The sequence below is a fragment of the Temnothorax longispinosus genome, chromosome 7 (genome assembly GCF_030848805.1).
Source record: "Temnothorax longispinosus isolate EJ_2023e chromosome 7, Tlon_JGU_v1, whole genome shotgun sequence".
NCBI classification, from domain to species: domain Eukaryota; kingdom Metazoa; phylum Arthropoda; class Insecta; order Hymenoptera; family Formicidae; genus Temnothorax; species Temnothorax longispinosus.
This window is the reverse complement of record NC_092364.1, coordinates 18,557,319-18,570,694: the sequence shown is the minus strand read 5'-3', so window position 1 is coordinate 18,570,694 and position 13,376 is coordinate 18,557,319. Positions and strand designations below refer to the sequence as shown.

Genomic DNA, 13,376 nt, shown 5'->3' with positions numbered 1-13,376 from the left:
CCGGCTGACATACTTTTTAGGATGAATGCCGTGTGCGAAGGCGGACGGTTATCGATTCCACCGAGGACAAGGACGCGCGCGATTTCGCTCAGCATTCTCCATCCATATACATTTTTTATCCCGAAGATGCTGCGTCTTTTATTAACAAAACAGAGTTCCGATAAACGACAAATAACATATGACATAATACGACAAATTGAGAGATATTAACAAACAGAAATGTAATTATAATCTTATCCCTTTATTAAATATATCCCTTTATCTGTTTTCTTTCCTAAAAAGGGAATAAAGAATTAAACAGAAAAGGAATGAGAGAAATGTACACATGGATTACATGTATATATATGACACGTTATAATACCTCTATATACGTGCGCTTGCAACGCGGTGAATCAGATACACGTTATTTTCTTCTTTTTCTAAACGGTACTTTTTCTTTCTCCTTTTATTTCGTTGACACAATCGAGTGTTTTTATCGGAATATACTATCAAGCTATAACACGTTACGCAAAATAGACCGAATATCACCTTATAAAGTAGTAAGATATTCTTTCCATGAAGATGTCGACCTCATATTTGCATACAATCCGATTCGCATCCCGTGCTCGAGATTACGGCAGTAGAAACGTCGATCACGGATCGACTTCTCTTTCGCACGGCTCGCGAAAATATTTGACAAGCAATCGATCAATTCCGAGGAAAGCGGATCAGGGAGCGGAAGTCCCGATACACAGAAACAATCGCGCGGCCTCGCTTCGACAACGAGGATATTCCATCACGCGCTATCTCTAAATACGTGTTGGCGCTTCCATTGCGCAGCGTAATATATCCCGTATCGCGCGAATAAAGCTTTAATCATAAATTATGAAGTGACTCCGCTTAAATTACAGTGTGGTGAAAATTAACGCAATCTGATAACAGAAATTGCGCAGCTAGAAAGGACCGAGAGGATGAGGTATTTCCTATACGAGCCGGCAATTTTTCTATGTCCGTAAATGCGCATCGATAATGAAGAACCGGATTGACAAAGAACCGGAATAACTGTGAATAAAATAATTCTGCTTAAAGACTTTTCTTACATATTTTATTTTACGTATATTAAAAACAGGAAATATCCGAATTAAAAGAAGGAAGACTTAAAAATTCTCTAATTAAGCTCTTTAAAATGTCTCAGAATTTCCGGCAGCCACCGGGATTAAAAATAGTTCAAGTGCTTTTCGTTTACCAGCTATTTCGTTTACGTACACAGAGAATCTCGGATAGATATAGTATCTGGGAGCCATCGACCGAAACGCGCGGGCAAGAAATTAATTACTTTTTTACCGTCGAGCGCACCATACGTCCACGCTCGGTTGAACCATGCTCGTATCATTTTACAGCCGTCAATCAAACGCTTTTCCACGGATTCTTTCTTTTAGAAACGCGGATCGCGTCAGGAAAGACAGATTAAAAAAATTAATCATTATAAAAAATGATCAACAGAAGGAAATACATTTAATGTTCGGGAAAAGTGTACACTAATATCTGCGCAAAAACTTCCAATGATACAAGATCCGCGATTTTAAAAAAAGTCTGAGAACCACTGATATCGAATAATTCTGGATGTCGTTGAAAAATCCGGGAGTGAATCTGGCGACTATGAGTTTGCATCCGTTCGTTCGGGGATTCGCTTGAGAACGAAGAATTTCACTTACGCGACATTCGGCGGAATTCTTACGTAAAAGGAGCTGTCGTGAATGTCGTGATAGCCGGTAGTATCCTTCCGGCCGATTTATCGAGCCGACATGACGCCGGTCGTCCTTGCTTGCGTGTGTCGGGGTTGTGCGATGCATTAGCTCATGGAGAGAAGGAGAGAAGTTGAGAACGAAAGAGAGAGCGAGAGAGAGAGAGAGCAAGAGAGAGAGAGAGAGAGAGAGAGAGAGAGAGAGAGAGAGAAAGCATGCACCGTGCAGTGTGCACAGCTGCATCGCGCACGTAACACAAATGAAACTTAAATGAGTAACCTAACTAAATCCCGCGGGTCACGCGAATGCTCGATCCCGTCGCGTCAATTTTCATTGGCATTTTCGAGAGTAAAGATTGGGGCAAGCGCTCTTATCAGAGGGAGGGGGGAAGGCGCGCTGATGAATCGCCATCCAGTAATAAGGATCCTCCTTTTGCCTCCTTCTCTCCCATTCGAGACGTTGGCGCGAGCAAGCGATCAAATTATACGGATTTATCGCGGTTCGCGTAGCTAAACAAGCATTCCGCTAACTGAATAAAGCTCCACTTTGATAATTGGTGATAGCGGTGCGAGTGCAAATTCGCGGTCACGAAGCGCAGTAAATCAACGTCGTTGTTTCGAGTCGCTCGCGGTTATTATTATTGCCGAGCTAATGGCCGGATAAATAGCCTGGATTTCGCTAGATACACTAAACAATTATACCGTCGAATAGCGTATTTCAGTGAAAGAAAAATGCAAAGCTGTGAATTAACGTGTATTTAGATGCGTTTACTGTCGTAATATTCATTGAAGATATTCAAAAAGCATCTTAATTATGGGTCTTTGAAAGGAATAAATACTTCGTATCATCCTGTAATTACGTATGAAAACCATTCATTTTAGCGGCCCACCAAATCAAACACAACTTGCATCAACGCAGAGAAATGTATTGATAATAGAACAGGGTGGGGCCGTGCAATTGAGAAAATTGCACGGGTATCGGTTTCACCCTCGTGCTTTAGGGGGGATTCAGACTGCTATGAGCGGAGGAATCTTCCGGTTTAATGCAACCAATGCGACACTGTGCTGGCAAAATAAATTTACGATACATTTACGTTCCAGCACGTTGGAATAATGGTGAAAAAGAATTGATTTTTAATAAATAATACTGTACAAAAAGAGTATTTGGGACACGAACCACCGTTGTTTAATTTCCGGATGCAATTTGGAGATACGCGCGCAACGTAATTAAAATCATTTTTGTTTCAGTTCCCCCCTTTTTTTACGCGATCGCGAATCTCACCTAATTGTCCGTCCTTGCACTATCGGCATGATCCTATCGGAAAACTTCCGCAATTTGTTGGATTTATTACCATGGTGTTCTTAATTCTCCTGGTCTTAGATTTAGTGCCCTCCCTTTTAAATTACCTAGTAAAGTTTACGTAAAATTAATCGAAAAGATTGTTTCTTGAGAAGTCGCTATAGCAGATACCTTTTACAGCGTCTCCATAATTAGATCTTCGTTTAAATGCTTAGTAAAGTAATCTTAAATTTAAGCTAATATTGCGCTAAAACAAATGTAATCTGAGATAACAACGTAATTAATGAATATTGTTAGCTCTGTCTTGAAACAATTTTGTTATTTTCGCTAACGATAGAAAGATTGATACGACGCGTCGTTTTCTACGTAATATAAGTAGACGTCGGATATTTTCTAAGCTGACGGAAATACGCGCCGATAATAGTCTGCACCGGTCAAATCTATTTTCTGCACGTTAAGACCCGCGATTAATCATGTTACTCTGTATCGCTTGCAGCTGCTAATAGTGGCGGAATATGCATTCGTCCCAAATGAAGCGGATTACTATACGATTTAGCGAGATCTCGATAGAACGTCGAAACGCATTCGCCAGCAGCGTTAGAAACCGCACGACCGCAGTGGTATCTCCTAATTATTCCAAGGTAATTAGAATATCAATAATTTATCGCCACGCGCGACGATGTGTGTTTGCGCGGCTATTGTTATCGAAGAGATACAGAGAGATTGAATGATTTGAGGTATAATGTTGCGAATTACGCTCCGATTCGTCGTGATCATCAAGTGTAATGCCCGCTGATAGATATTCATTAACGTTCGAAGCTTGTGCAAGGAAATCGGAAACTCTCGAGCGATAAATTATGCAGTAAAGCATTCCACGTCGATGCACTTCGCACTTCGCACATTTGCACGCAGTTGGCAAAGTAGAAGATAAATTAGCCCCAACTTCGCGAACCGCTTCTGAGCGAAGGCGAATGGGCGCCGGACCTTTAGAAGCACGCACAGCTCGTAATTTCAGCACGTTTTACGATTGATAAGCGTTCCGCAAAATTTCCGCCGCAATTTCCCGAGTCACCATTGTCCCTGGGTGAAAATGGCCGTCGGTCATTGTTCGTACGGCGGCATCAGCTAATTTCATCGCGTTCAAGCCGGGCGCTGCTAACGAGCTCACCGCGAAACGGCGACCACGTGAACGGGATCGCGTCGAGGTCGACAATGTGAGAGGAAAGTCACAAGGGTGCGGCTCAAAAATCACGGGTGTTATTGTAGTCCATGGTTATACGACGGCCCGTGTAATCGACATCCCGGGCGCCGAGAGTGCGGCCAATCAGGCACCATTGATTCGCAGTTGGAAACGGTATCCTGATCGTGCCGACCTAAGCCCGGTGCCCATGCCACCCCTGAAATGACCGGTCAATCTTCGACGGCGCGAACCCGCATGTTTACCGGTCTCGGCCCGGGGAAATGTTTTCTCTCGCCGCCGGGGGAGGAGACCCTAATCGTGTTCTCGATTCTCCCCCAGTCTCCCCTTGCGAAGGGTGACGGAGGTCCCTCTCTAATTAATAAATCGAATATTGCAATATTATTGGACCTAGCTGACGCAGAGCGGTGATGATTCTTACGAAAGGAATGACGCACAGCAACTTTGATCTTTGTAGAAGAAGATTTAATGAAGTATCTGGTTGATATTTCCAATATTTAGACACTTTGCCCTGGAATGGTCACTATTATGGAAATATATTATTATTTTATGTATATAAATCCTAAACTTTTTGCCTTTTAAACGCCTTTAAAAAAAGTTTAAAAAATATTTTAGCTATAAAATATAAAGCTGAGCTAAGTCATATTCTGATCAAGTACACTTTATAAAATTTAACATGTATAAATAAAACGTATATCTATGTATAAATTTAATGTCAGCAATTTCTTTATTCTTATCTCGAGGATGCTAAAACGAAAGCGCTAGGATCTGTCAAAAGACTAAGATCTGTCTTAACTTTACGATTAGAATTAATGATCGGTTCTAATTAACAAAAAATTCTTCTTAAGATACTTAGCAAAATCAAGAAAACCTAAAACTTCTCCCCGGATCATTCTTATTCAATTAAAATTAAAGATTAGAGTCAATAACCCCGATGAATCGCATTCTTCTTCACTCATCCGAACACGACCCTCAATCGTCCAGTGCCGTCTATAGTATATTGTGAATGATCTTTCCTGGTCTCGTCATCCTGAAGCCGCGACGCGCGCGCAGAAAATCGGGTCGCAGTTAATCGACAAGCTTTTGATGTCACTCGAATGAGTAGAGTTCGAACTGTTTCCAATTGTTTTCGATTCGTCTGTAGACGGCGTTACGCGGTTCATGAAGCGGCTAATTGCGCGTGGAACAGATTTGCTAATCAAACTAAGCGCTTATTATGATGCATTCGCAGGTGCACCAGTGTATCTGCGACGATGTCGAAAGATTATCGTTACGCGCACGCGTAACCATTGTTACTTAATATTATTTACAAAACTACATATAATCTAATACTAGATCTCATCTTTCATACCTTATTGTTAGACAAAACCGGACAAAGTATAATATATAAATTTGTTTAAGGAAATCGAAATAGAAAAGGCGATTCTCGAACTACTATGACTTTTACGCGCGTTGAAATTCGCTAACTTTCTCCGAAACAAAGAAAAAAATTAAAGGGCAGAATGATAAAGACGTCAAGTAAAGTTAGAGCACTCACACCTATTTATGTCAATGCCAGTCATCAAAAGAATGTAACGCGGAACCGTGAAAACTTGTTTCTCGTCGATCACACATCGCAGCGTACTTACGCCGGAAATCTTTCATTGTGGACAATTCAGACAATTCGACGTTGACAGGTCGGATTTACGGCGGGCGTTATTAATTTGTGCCGTTAACTCTCGACACCTTGGGAGTTCAACCGAGTTTTTATCGACACGCGCGGTGCTCCGACCTGTTTCGTTTCACACGTCACTCTCGCGGCGAACCTATTCGCGCGTTATAATTTAAGTACGAGTATAACAACCTGACGACGTTACACGTGACAAAAGTGCCACTGTAAAGATTTACATATTTGTGCCATTCGTGTTACGTTAGCGTGACAAAAATATCGCTAAATCATAGAAGATGTCACTTTTGAGTATGTTTTAAACATATGCCATGGAATATCATTTGCAACATGCAGCTACACGACAGCATAGCTCTTTTTAAATTTCAAATATAACGTCAGCTGCTTAGCTGAAACTCTTGTAGTAAGCTTTAAAATTTCAATTTTATTTTACATTATTTAGAATAGCTTAATCTCTCTCTCTCTCTCTCTCTCTCTCTCTCTCTCTCTCTCTCTCTCTCTCTCTCTCTCTCTCTCTCTCTCTCTCTCTCTCTCTCTCCCTCTCCCTCCCTCTCTCCCTCCCTCTCTCCCTCTCTCTCTCTCTCACTCATCCATTTGTATGAGACTAAAGTTATGTAGTTAAAAAGTTCTATGATTATTATCATTCCATTGCAAAAACATAAGAATGTTATTATTACTTTTTATACTCTGTAACAAAATAAAAAAACTGTAATCTAACCGGATATTCCAAACTGCGGCAATAATAACGAAAAAACCACAAAGAAAAAGTACATATCTTCGACCAATGTAGCAGAAGCACTAATCGTAAAATTTTTTTAGAGACCGAGCAATATGCGATGAAGAGAGAGAGAGAAAACCGCGTGCTACTCCATACGACGGTTATAAAGTTGACTCTCGCTGACGATGAAGCTGCCATTTCGAATCTATATCCATTCTAATGCGACATATTTGTCCACCACGCCACGCCGTAATGTCGAGTGTGTCTTCAGCAAACTGCATCAAGCAGCGTCACCTCCTGAAGCACGAAGCAGCCTCAAGAGGCATGCGGAAGCGCGTTTGAACACGAAGGGAAGTGGCGGCCTAGTTTCTACACGCACGCGGGTAACCGTGGCCAGAGACAAATGCCTAGCTTCAATCGTGCCGTATAGCTTCGTAAGTTACAGTACGAGTCTTCCTCATGTTAACGACAACGCCAGTAGTAAACGCAAGTTAAGTACGCGTCGTGTTATTTCCAATAAAGTTATCAACTTAATCTTTATCAACTTAATAATGCTAAAAGAAAGATGTACTCGTAATATTCTTAGTCTCCCACCGGTTACAAAATCTAACTCTTTAACAGCTTGATCCTTTTGGTATTTTAAAAATAGAAAATGTTATCTTGCGAGAGGTCAAGTCTCATGCAATATGTAATATCTCTTGTAAAGTGTAAAAAGATAGTGATCATTTTTTCATATCAGAAAATGACAGATATCACGATGCACAAGCATGATGGAAGATACAAATATACTATTAGTTTTTATTCTACTTATATTAAAACGCGCAAAAATATTTAAGACAATTTCATATCGCTGGAAGACGGTAAATTGCAGTTTTGAAGCAATTATCACAAGAACGTGCTGAATTACAGAGACTATACCGCACTTCCATTCTTATCAACCTTGGCAATGACCGTGAAACGTTATCAAACGACGATAGTACATCCGTAATTATTATCCATATCTGTACTAAAATGTTAGCTATTATTACTGACCGTTATTATTCCAAAATATCTCTTAACTTTACAAAATTCTTTTAGTACAGAAATAAAACGAGATATTTCTCTCTCTGAATTTTCAAAAAATCGATCACTTTAAATAACACGCACTCACCGAGATTCGATACGTTCGCGTAAAGGTAATAAAGCAGCCAACGGCACCATCGAAACAGTCTGACAGCCGAACGTTGAAATATGACGAGTTCGATCATCGTCGCGTAGACGTAGGCGTCGACGATCGGCTTCGGCTTCGAGTAATGCGATCCGCGCATCGACGATCCGCGTACTGAAGTGGCCCACATTTTATAAACGCCAGCATATCGCATACTGCATAATATGTGGGGACCGTCTAGCGAGAAAAGGAGAACGGGCACGAGAGTGAACGAGAAGGAGTGCGTTTCGTGCTCGTCTCCCCTACTTGAGTCCGAACGAATGACGCCATTCATAATTAGGATGAAGATCCGGATGCTGGATCTCTCATGCCCTTGGCGTCACCAGCAAATTTATATAGAAGGGTCAGTAGAAATATCTTACACTGACGCCAATTCAATAGTTGGACATCTTTCTTTTTAATCTATAACAATTTTGGGTATATTGTGGTACCTATATAAATTTGCGTTAATTAACATAGCACTCAGGTTTTTTTATTTTACACCAATTTCTTTTTGTATTGTTCAAATTATTACCCTGCCTCAATCCTATTTATATCCTCGGCGTCGACTGTGCTACAAGTCATATGGCGAAAAAGTTCAGTGGACTCCAATAACAACAAATGCAAAATTATTCATAAGAAAGATTGCGCGCGTAAAATAAGTCCTAGCGCATTCAATCCGAGATTCAATCTGAAATGGTAATAGTGGAAGTAATTAACGCGCCTCGTCGTACTACGCAGAGCTCGGACAAAGATAGAGGGATTCGCGCAATTATTAAATTCGCCCCGTAGCGTAGCGCATCGCGCGAGCATTCATTGTACAATGTTGACGGAATGGGGAAGTTAGTTTACTAGCAAAGCAACGGGAGAGTTACCTTCCCACCCGGTATATGTATGTGTATTTCGCGCAAGGGGCGCGGGTGTTATGCTCATTGTTTCCGTTATACAGTAGTTAAAATGTCATCACGCCTCCAAATTACGTTTACCGTCAGATTCGTCGAGCTATTGCGAGTCATTGCGAATCTAGTCGACGAAAAATCTCCGCGTGCGCAATGAGACAACAAGATGAAAGTAGTAGTAAGAGATAGCAAAAGGTGTAGTAGAAATTTTATTTCTTTTAGGCATAAATCTGTATTCTTTCCAACAACAATAATTTCAACTTTTTCGGGAACTGAATGCATCCGAAAAATTCAATCCATCGTAAAGTCATTACAGACGATCTATAATTCATGTCAGATATGAAGACAGAATTCTATTTATAATTTTATATGCTACATATTTAGATATGTACATATATATTGCAATATATATATAATAATATATATGCATTCTAATTTTTAAAATAATTTTCATATTACAGATAAAATAATAATCAGAGTGCTATCCTGAAATCTGATACCAAAATTATATATAGTTCGTCTAAAGTAGATTTAAGAAGTAATTCGGTCGAGTCTTATTGTTAGTCACGGAAAAAATATCTTCGATCGAATATATTTATACGAGAAACGAGAAAATAAGATGGTTTCGGCTTTCGCCAAGGCATAACATATAAACAGGATATAGAGGCGGATGCACCGCGAAATATACGGAGCGTGTAAAAAGAATGTTGGAGCGCAAAGGCACCCCGTTGTAAGCTTACATTGTCGTTACCATTTCTTTTGCTGCTCACGGATTTTACGCGACATTATCGCTTCTGCATCGCACCCATAATGTCGTAAAAGGATCAAAGAATTCCACGGGAGTTCATAAATTCCGTCGTATTCTCGCAGACACAACGCGTCCTACAGAAATAAAAAAACTAGTCTACTTACCCCTCTGTTTGCAATTGCGAATATGCAATTATTACGCGAACCGTTGAGCCCCCCTTTTCGTTTTCTAATAGTTATAATTTTTAAAAGATAACGCTAGTGACATGACCAGAACTAATACATTCAAAAGAAGATATTATTTGTAATCGCAGTTTATAACTTAGAAAAATACGATAACGAATCGCGTCACCTTGAGAAATAACACGAGTAAAATCCAACCTTAATTTAAACAATGTGACATTATATGGTGATATAGATTTAAATTAATTTAAAATATGATATTAATTCTAATGATTTTCAACCTCTCTTTACGGGATAAAATTTAATTAAAAGCTCTCTGAAACCCACCGAATGATTACGTAGAAGAGAGAGTGAAAATAAGATTTATGGCGAAAAGTCAATATTCGAAATGCGTAGGAATGGGAAAAGAAAAATACCCGCACTGTGGAGAGCCAACACATTGCAGTTGAAACGCGGAAAGCGAAATATTGACAGCTTACACTTGACCCACATGCGATATAAAGAGCGAGTACATCGCGGAACGCTCAACGAAATGCACGTGCTCGTGTAATAAATGGATAGAATGGCGCGTACGCCCACGCACAGCAATGCATGAGAAATGGTAAAATGTATACGTAAACAGAATTGTGGAAACGTCAATGTCTCGACGGTACATAAAAAAAAAATCACTCACCGGCCGATGCGCAACAGCGGAGTTGTAACCCCTCTGCGTTGATCTGCAACATAAATATTTTCTCGTTAAAACAACGTCCAAAATAATCGATAATTCAAGTAAATAATTGTCGCGCCCGTTAAATTTTTAAAACGTTATTTTAATAGATATCTGATTTCAAAATGGAAACGCAAGAAACTATCGCGGCCGCTGTATAAGCGGCTGCATATTTCGGCATTAACTCGTTCGCACATATAATAATCCGCGAAAAATCACGCAAGTAAATATTACGATCGTGCGAATATCGCGACGTCCGCGACGTAATATCTCTCCTCGTATATGATCTCGGAGATCAAACTCCGAAATTGCGAAATTGCGCATTAAATCTCGAACGGTATTGTACGAATAATTCGCGAGTATCGTGTATTTAATGGTCGCAAATCACGTCGCGCTTAAGAAAGTGGCGAAATCCGCTACAGAACAGCAAAATAATAAACGATTACTCACCCCACGGTTGCTCCGCCGTCGCCCGATGCCTCCCAGGCCTCCTCCTCCTCTCCACGGTCCTCCTCCGATGTCGCATCTCCGTCGGCGCACTTCACTCACTCACTCGTTCACGCGTGAAAATATCGTCACTTAATGATCGCGCGACACTTTGCACTGCACTCCCGGTATTAATCTCGCGACGCGCGGCGCGTACTTGATTACACGACGATAGTAGAATTACGTCGGAAAAGCTACGAACGAAACTTTACGATCCCCTCGACGCTCGACGCCCGACATTCCGCAGGTAGACGCGACGAGTGAATATAACATGGCGGAGAGAATTTCGTAAAATCACGCGACCAACTTCACTCGCAACTCTCTCGCCAGGAGCAACCGTCTGAACCGTCGCGAGAACGCTACACTTGCTGCTTGCCAAGCGATTTCGGTTAACTGCAATTAAATCAATCGAGTTACGAACATTCACTTTCGCGTCTATCCCGCACGATCGCCAAATATCAAAATAGGATTAAATACGGAGGTTGAATGTACACGACGTTAATAGATTCCGATCGCTAATTGACCACGTCGCGCCTCGCGGCGCGCGGCGTTACTCCACTTCGCGTCCGCTCGTATCCTTTATCCGTGTTCCGAAAACGACGGCAAATTCACTCCGAAGCCACGCGACACGAGCGACGCGAGGGGCGAGTCAAGTCGACGATTGCGAAAAGCGAGACCGATCGTCCGAAAGAACGTAATCAAAAGTCACTGTTAACGAATACGATATACCACGGTATCCGTATAAATTCCGCGAAGCATGTGTTAAACGGACATTCACAGATGTATCACAGTTTTCCGTCTGAACCGGCAATTCGTGTACTATTGCGCACTCGCACTGTATTCCGAGAACAACGTACGATACCACGATCCTGCGAGACGCGGGCGGCGAGGCGAGGGTGTCTCGCGGTCCGCGGACATTGTTACGAATGTCACGCCACGAGCCGCGACACCCGCGACCTCGCGACGGCTTTTCGGCAACTCGAGTAGGGGGGGATAGAGTGGGGGAAAACTAACTAGACGCCCCGCGCGCACCGCGTCGGGCCATACCGGCATTGCCGGCCGTGTCTAGTTACCTTACTCCCACTCTATCCCTTCTACTCTAGTTGCCGAGAAGCCGCGGCCGCGTTGTAACGTAAACATCATTGCTCTCGAAGTCGGATCGTCGCGCGGAGTAACGCACGAATTGACGGTTTAGATTACGAAAAACTGGTATGTCGAATGTACATTTAATACGTGTGCTTCACGGAATTCATACGGATACCGAGGTATATCGCGTTCGATAATAGTGACTTACCATTACATTCTTTCGGATGAATGATCTGTTTCGCAACGAGACTCTCGCTTTTCTGCTGGCCACACACACTTTCCGTTAAATGTTACAGTCAGGTTTCGATCAGTCGCTCGTTGCTCGATTCTTAAGCTCGATGAAATCCATCTCTTTGATTTCGTCAAAAAACCGCCCCGCTGGCGAATTGGCGCGAATGGCGAACCGCGAATCATGAACCATTTACTGTTACTGCTGTAGCATTTTACGGACAGTGTGTGTGGGCGGTCAGCATTTTCGAATCTCAATCGTCAACTGACTCGCGCCATGTCGCCCGACGCGCGACTTCAGAATGAATTATTACCATCGTTTTCGGAACACGGATAAAGGATGCGAGCTGCGAGCGGAACGCCGGAACGGAGTAAGTAACGCCGCGACGTGTTTAATTACCGATCGGAGTCTATATTTTATAACGTCGTATGTTCTTGATATTTGGCCATCGTGCGGGATAGACACTAATGTTCATAACTCGATTTAATCTCGATTGCAGTTGACCGAAATCGCTTGGCAAGCAGCAAGTGTAGCGCCCTCGCGACGCGACGATGATTGCTCCTGGCGAGAGTAACGAGTGAAGTCGGCCGCGTCATTTACGAAATTCTCTCCGCCATGTTATATTCACTCGTCGCGTCTACCTGCGGAATGTCGGGCGTCGAGCGTCGAGGGGATCGTACAGTTTCGCGTTCGTAGCTTCTCCGACGTAATTCTTCCATCGCCGTGTAATTAAGTACGCGCCGCGCGTCGCGAGATTAATACCGGGAGTGCCGTGCACAAAAGTGTCGCGCGATCATAAGTGACGATATTTTCACGCGTGAACGAGTGAGCGAGTGCGCCGACGGAGATGCGACATCGGAGGAGGACCGTGGAGAGAGGAGGAGGAGGCCTGGGAGGCATCGGGCGACGGCGGAGCAACCGTGGGGTGAGTAATCGCTTGTTATTTTGTCCTGTGCCACAGGACAGCCACTTTCTCAAGCGCGACGTGATTCGCGACCATTACATTAATTGATACTCGAATTATTCGTACAATACCGTTCGAGATTTAATGCGCAATTTCGCAATTTCGGAGTTTGATCTTCGAGATCATACACGAGAAGAGATATTACGTCGCGAACGTCGCGATATTCGCACGATCGTAATATTACTCGCGTGATTTTTGCGGATTATTATATATGCGAAGTTATTAACGAGTTAATGCCGAAATATGCAGCCGCTTACAGCGGCCGCGATCGTTTCTTTCATT

At 42.4% G+C, this 13,376-nt stretch overlaps 1 protein-coding gene across 11 annotated transcripts in view; it reads right to left on the bottom strand.

Annotated features, from left to right (window-relative positions):
• Liprin-gamma overlaps positions 1-13,376 on the bottom strand; it is a 125,206-nt gene that overhangs the window by 101,299 nt on the left and 10,531 nt on the right. For 5 of the 11 annotated variants that reach the window (XM_071784323.1, XM_071784312.1, XM_071784313.1 and 2 more), the window contains exon 1: positions 7,756-7,957. The exons of 1 other annotated variant lie outside the window; for it this stretch is intronic. In XM_071784323.1, the coding sequence (XP_071640424.1) occupies positions 7,756-7,942 (187 nt within the window). In that variant the 5' untranslated portion in view covers positions 7,943-7,957. Of the gene's footprint in view, positions 1-7,755; positions 7,958-10,293; positions 10,337-13,376 lie in introns of those variants that run through there. 5 more of the 11 variants (XM_071784319.1, XM_071784322.1, XM_071784321.1 and 2 more) reach the window with 3 other exon arrangements.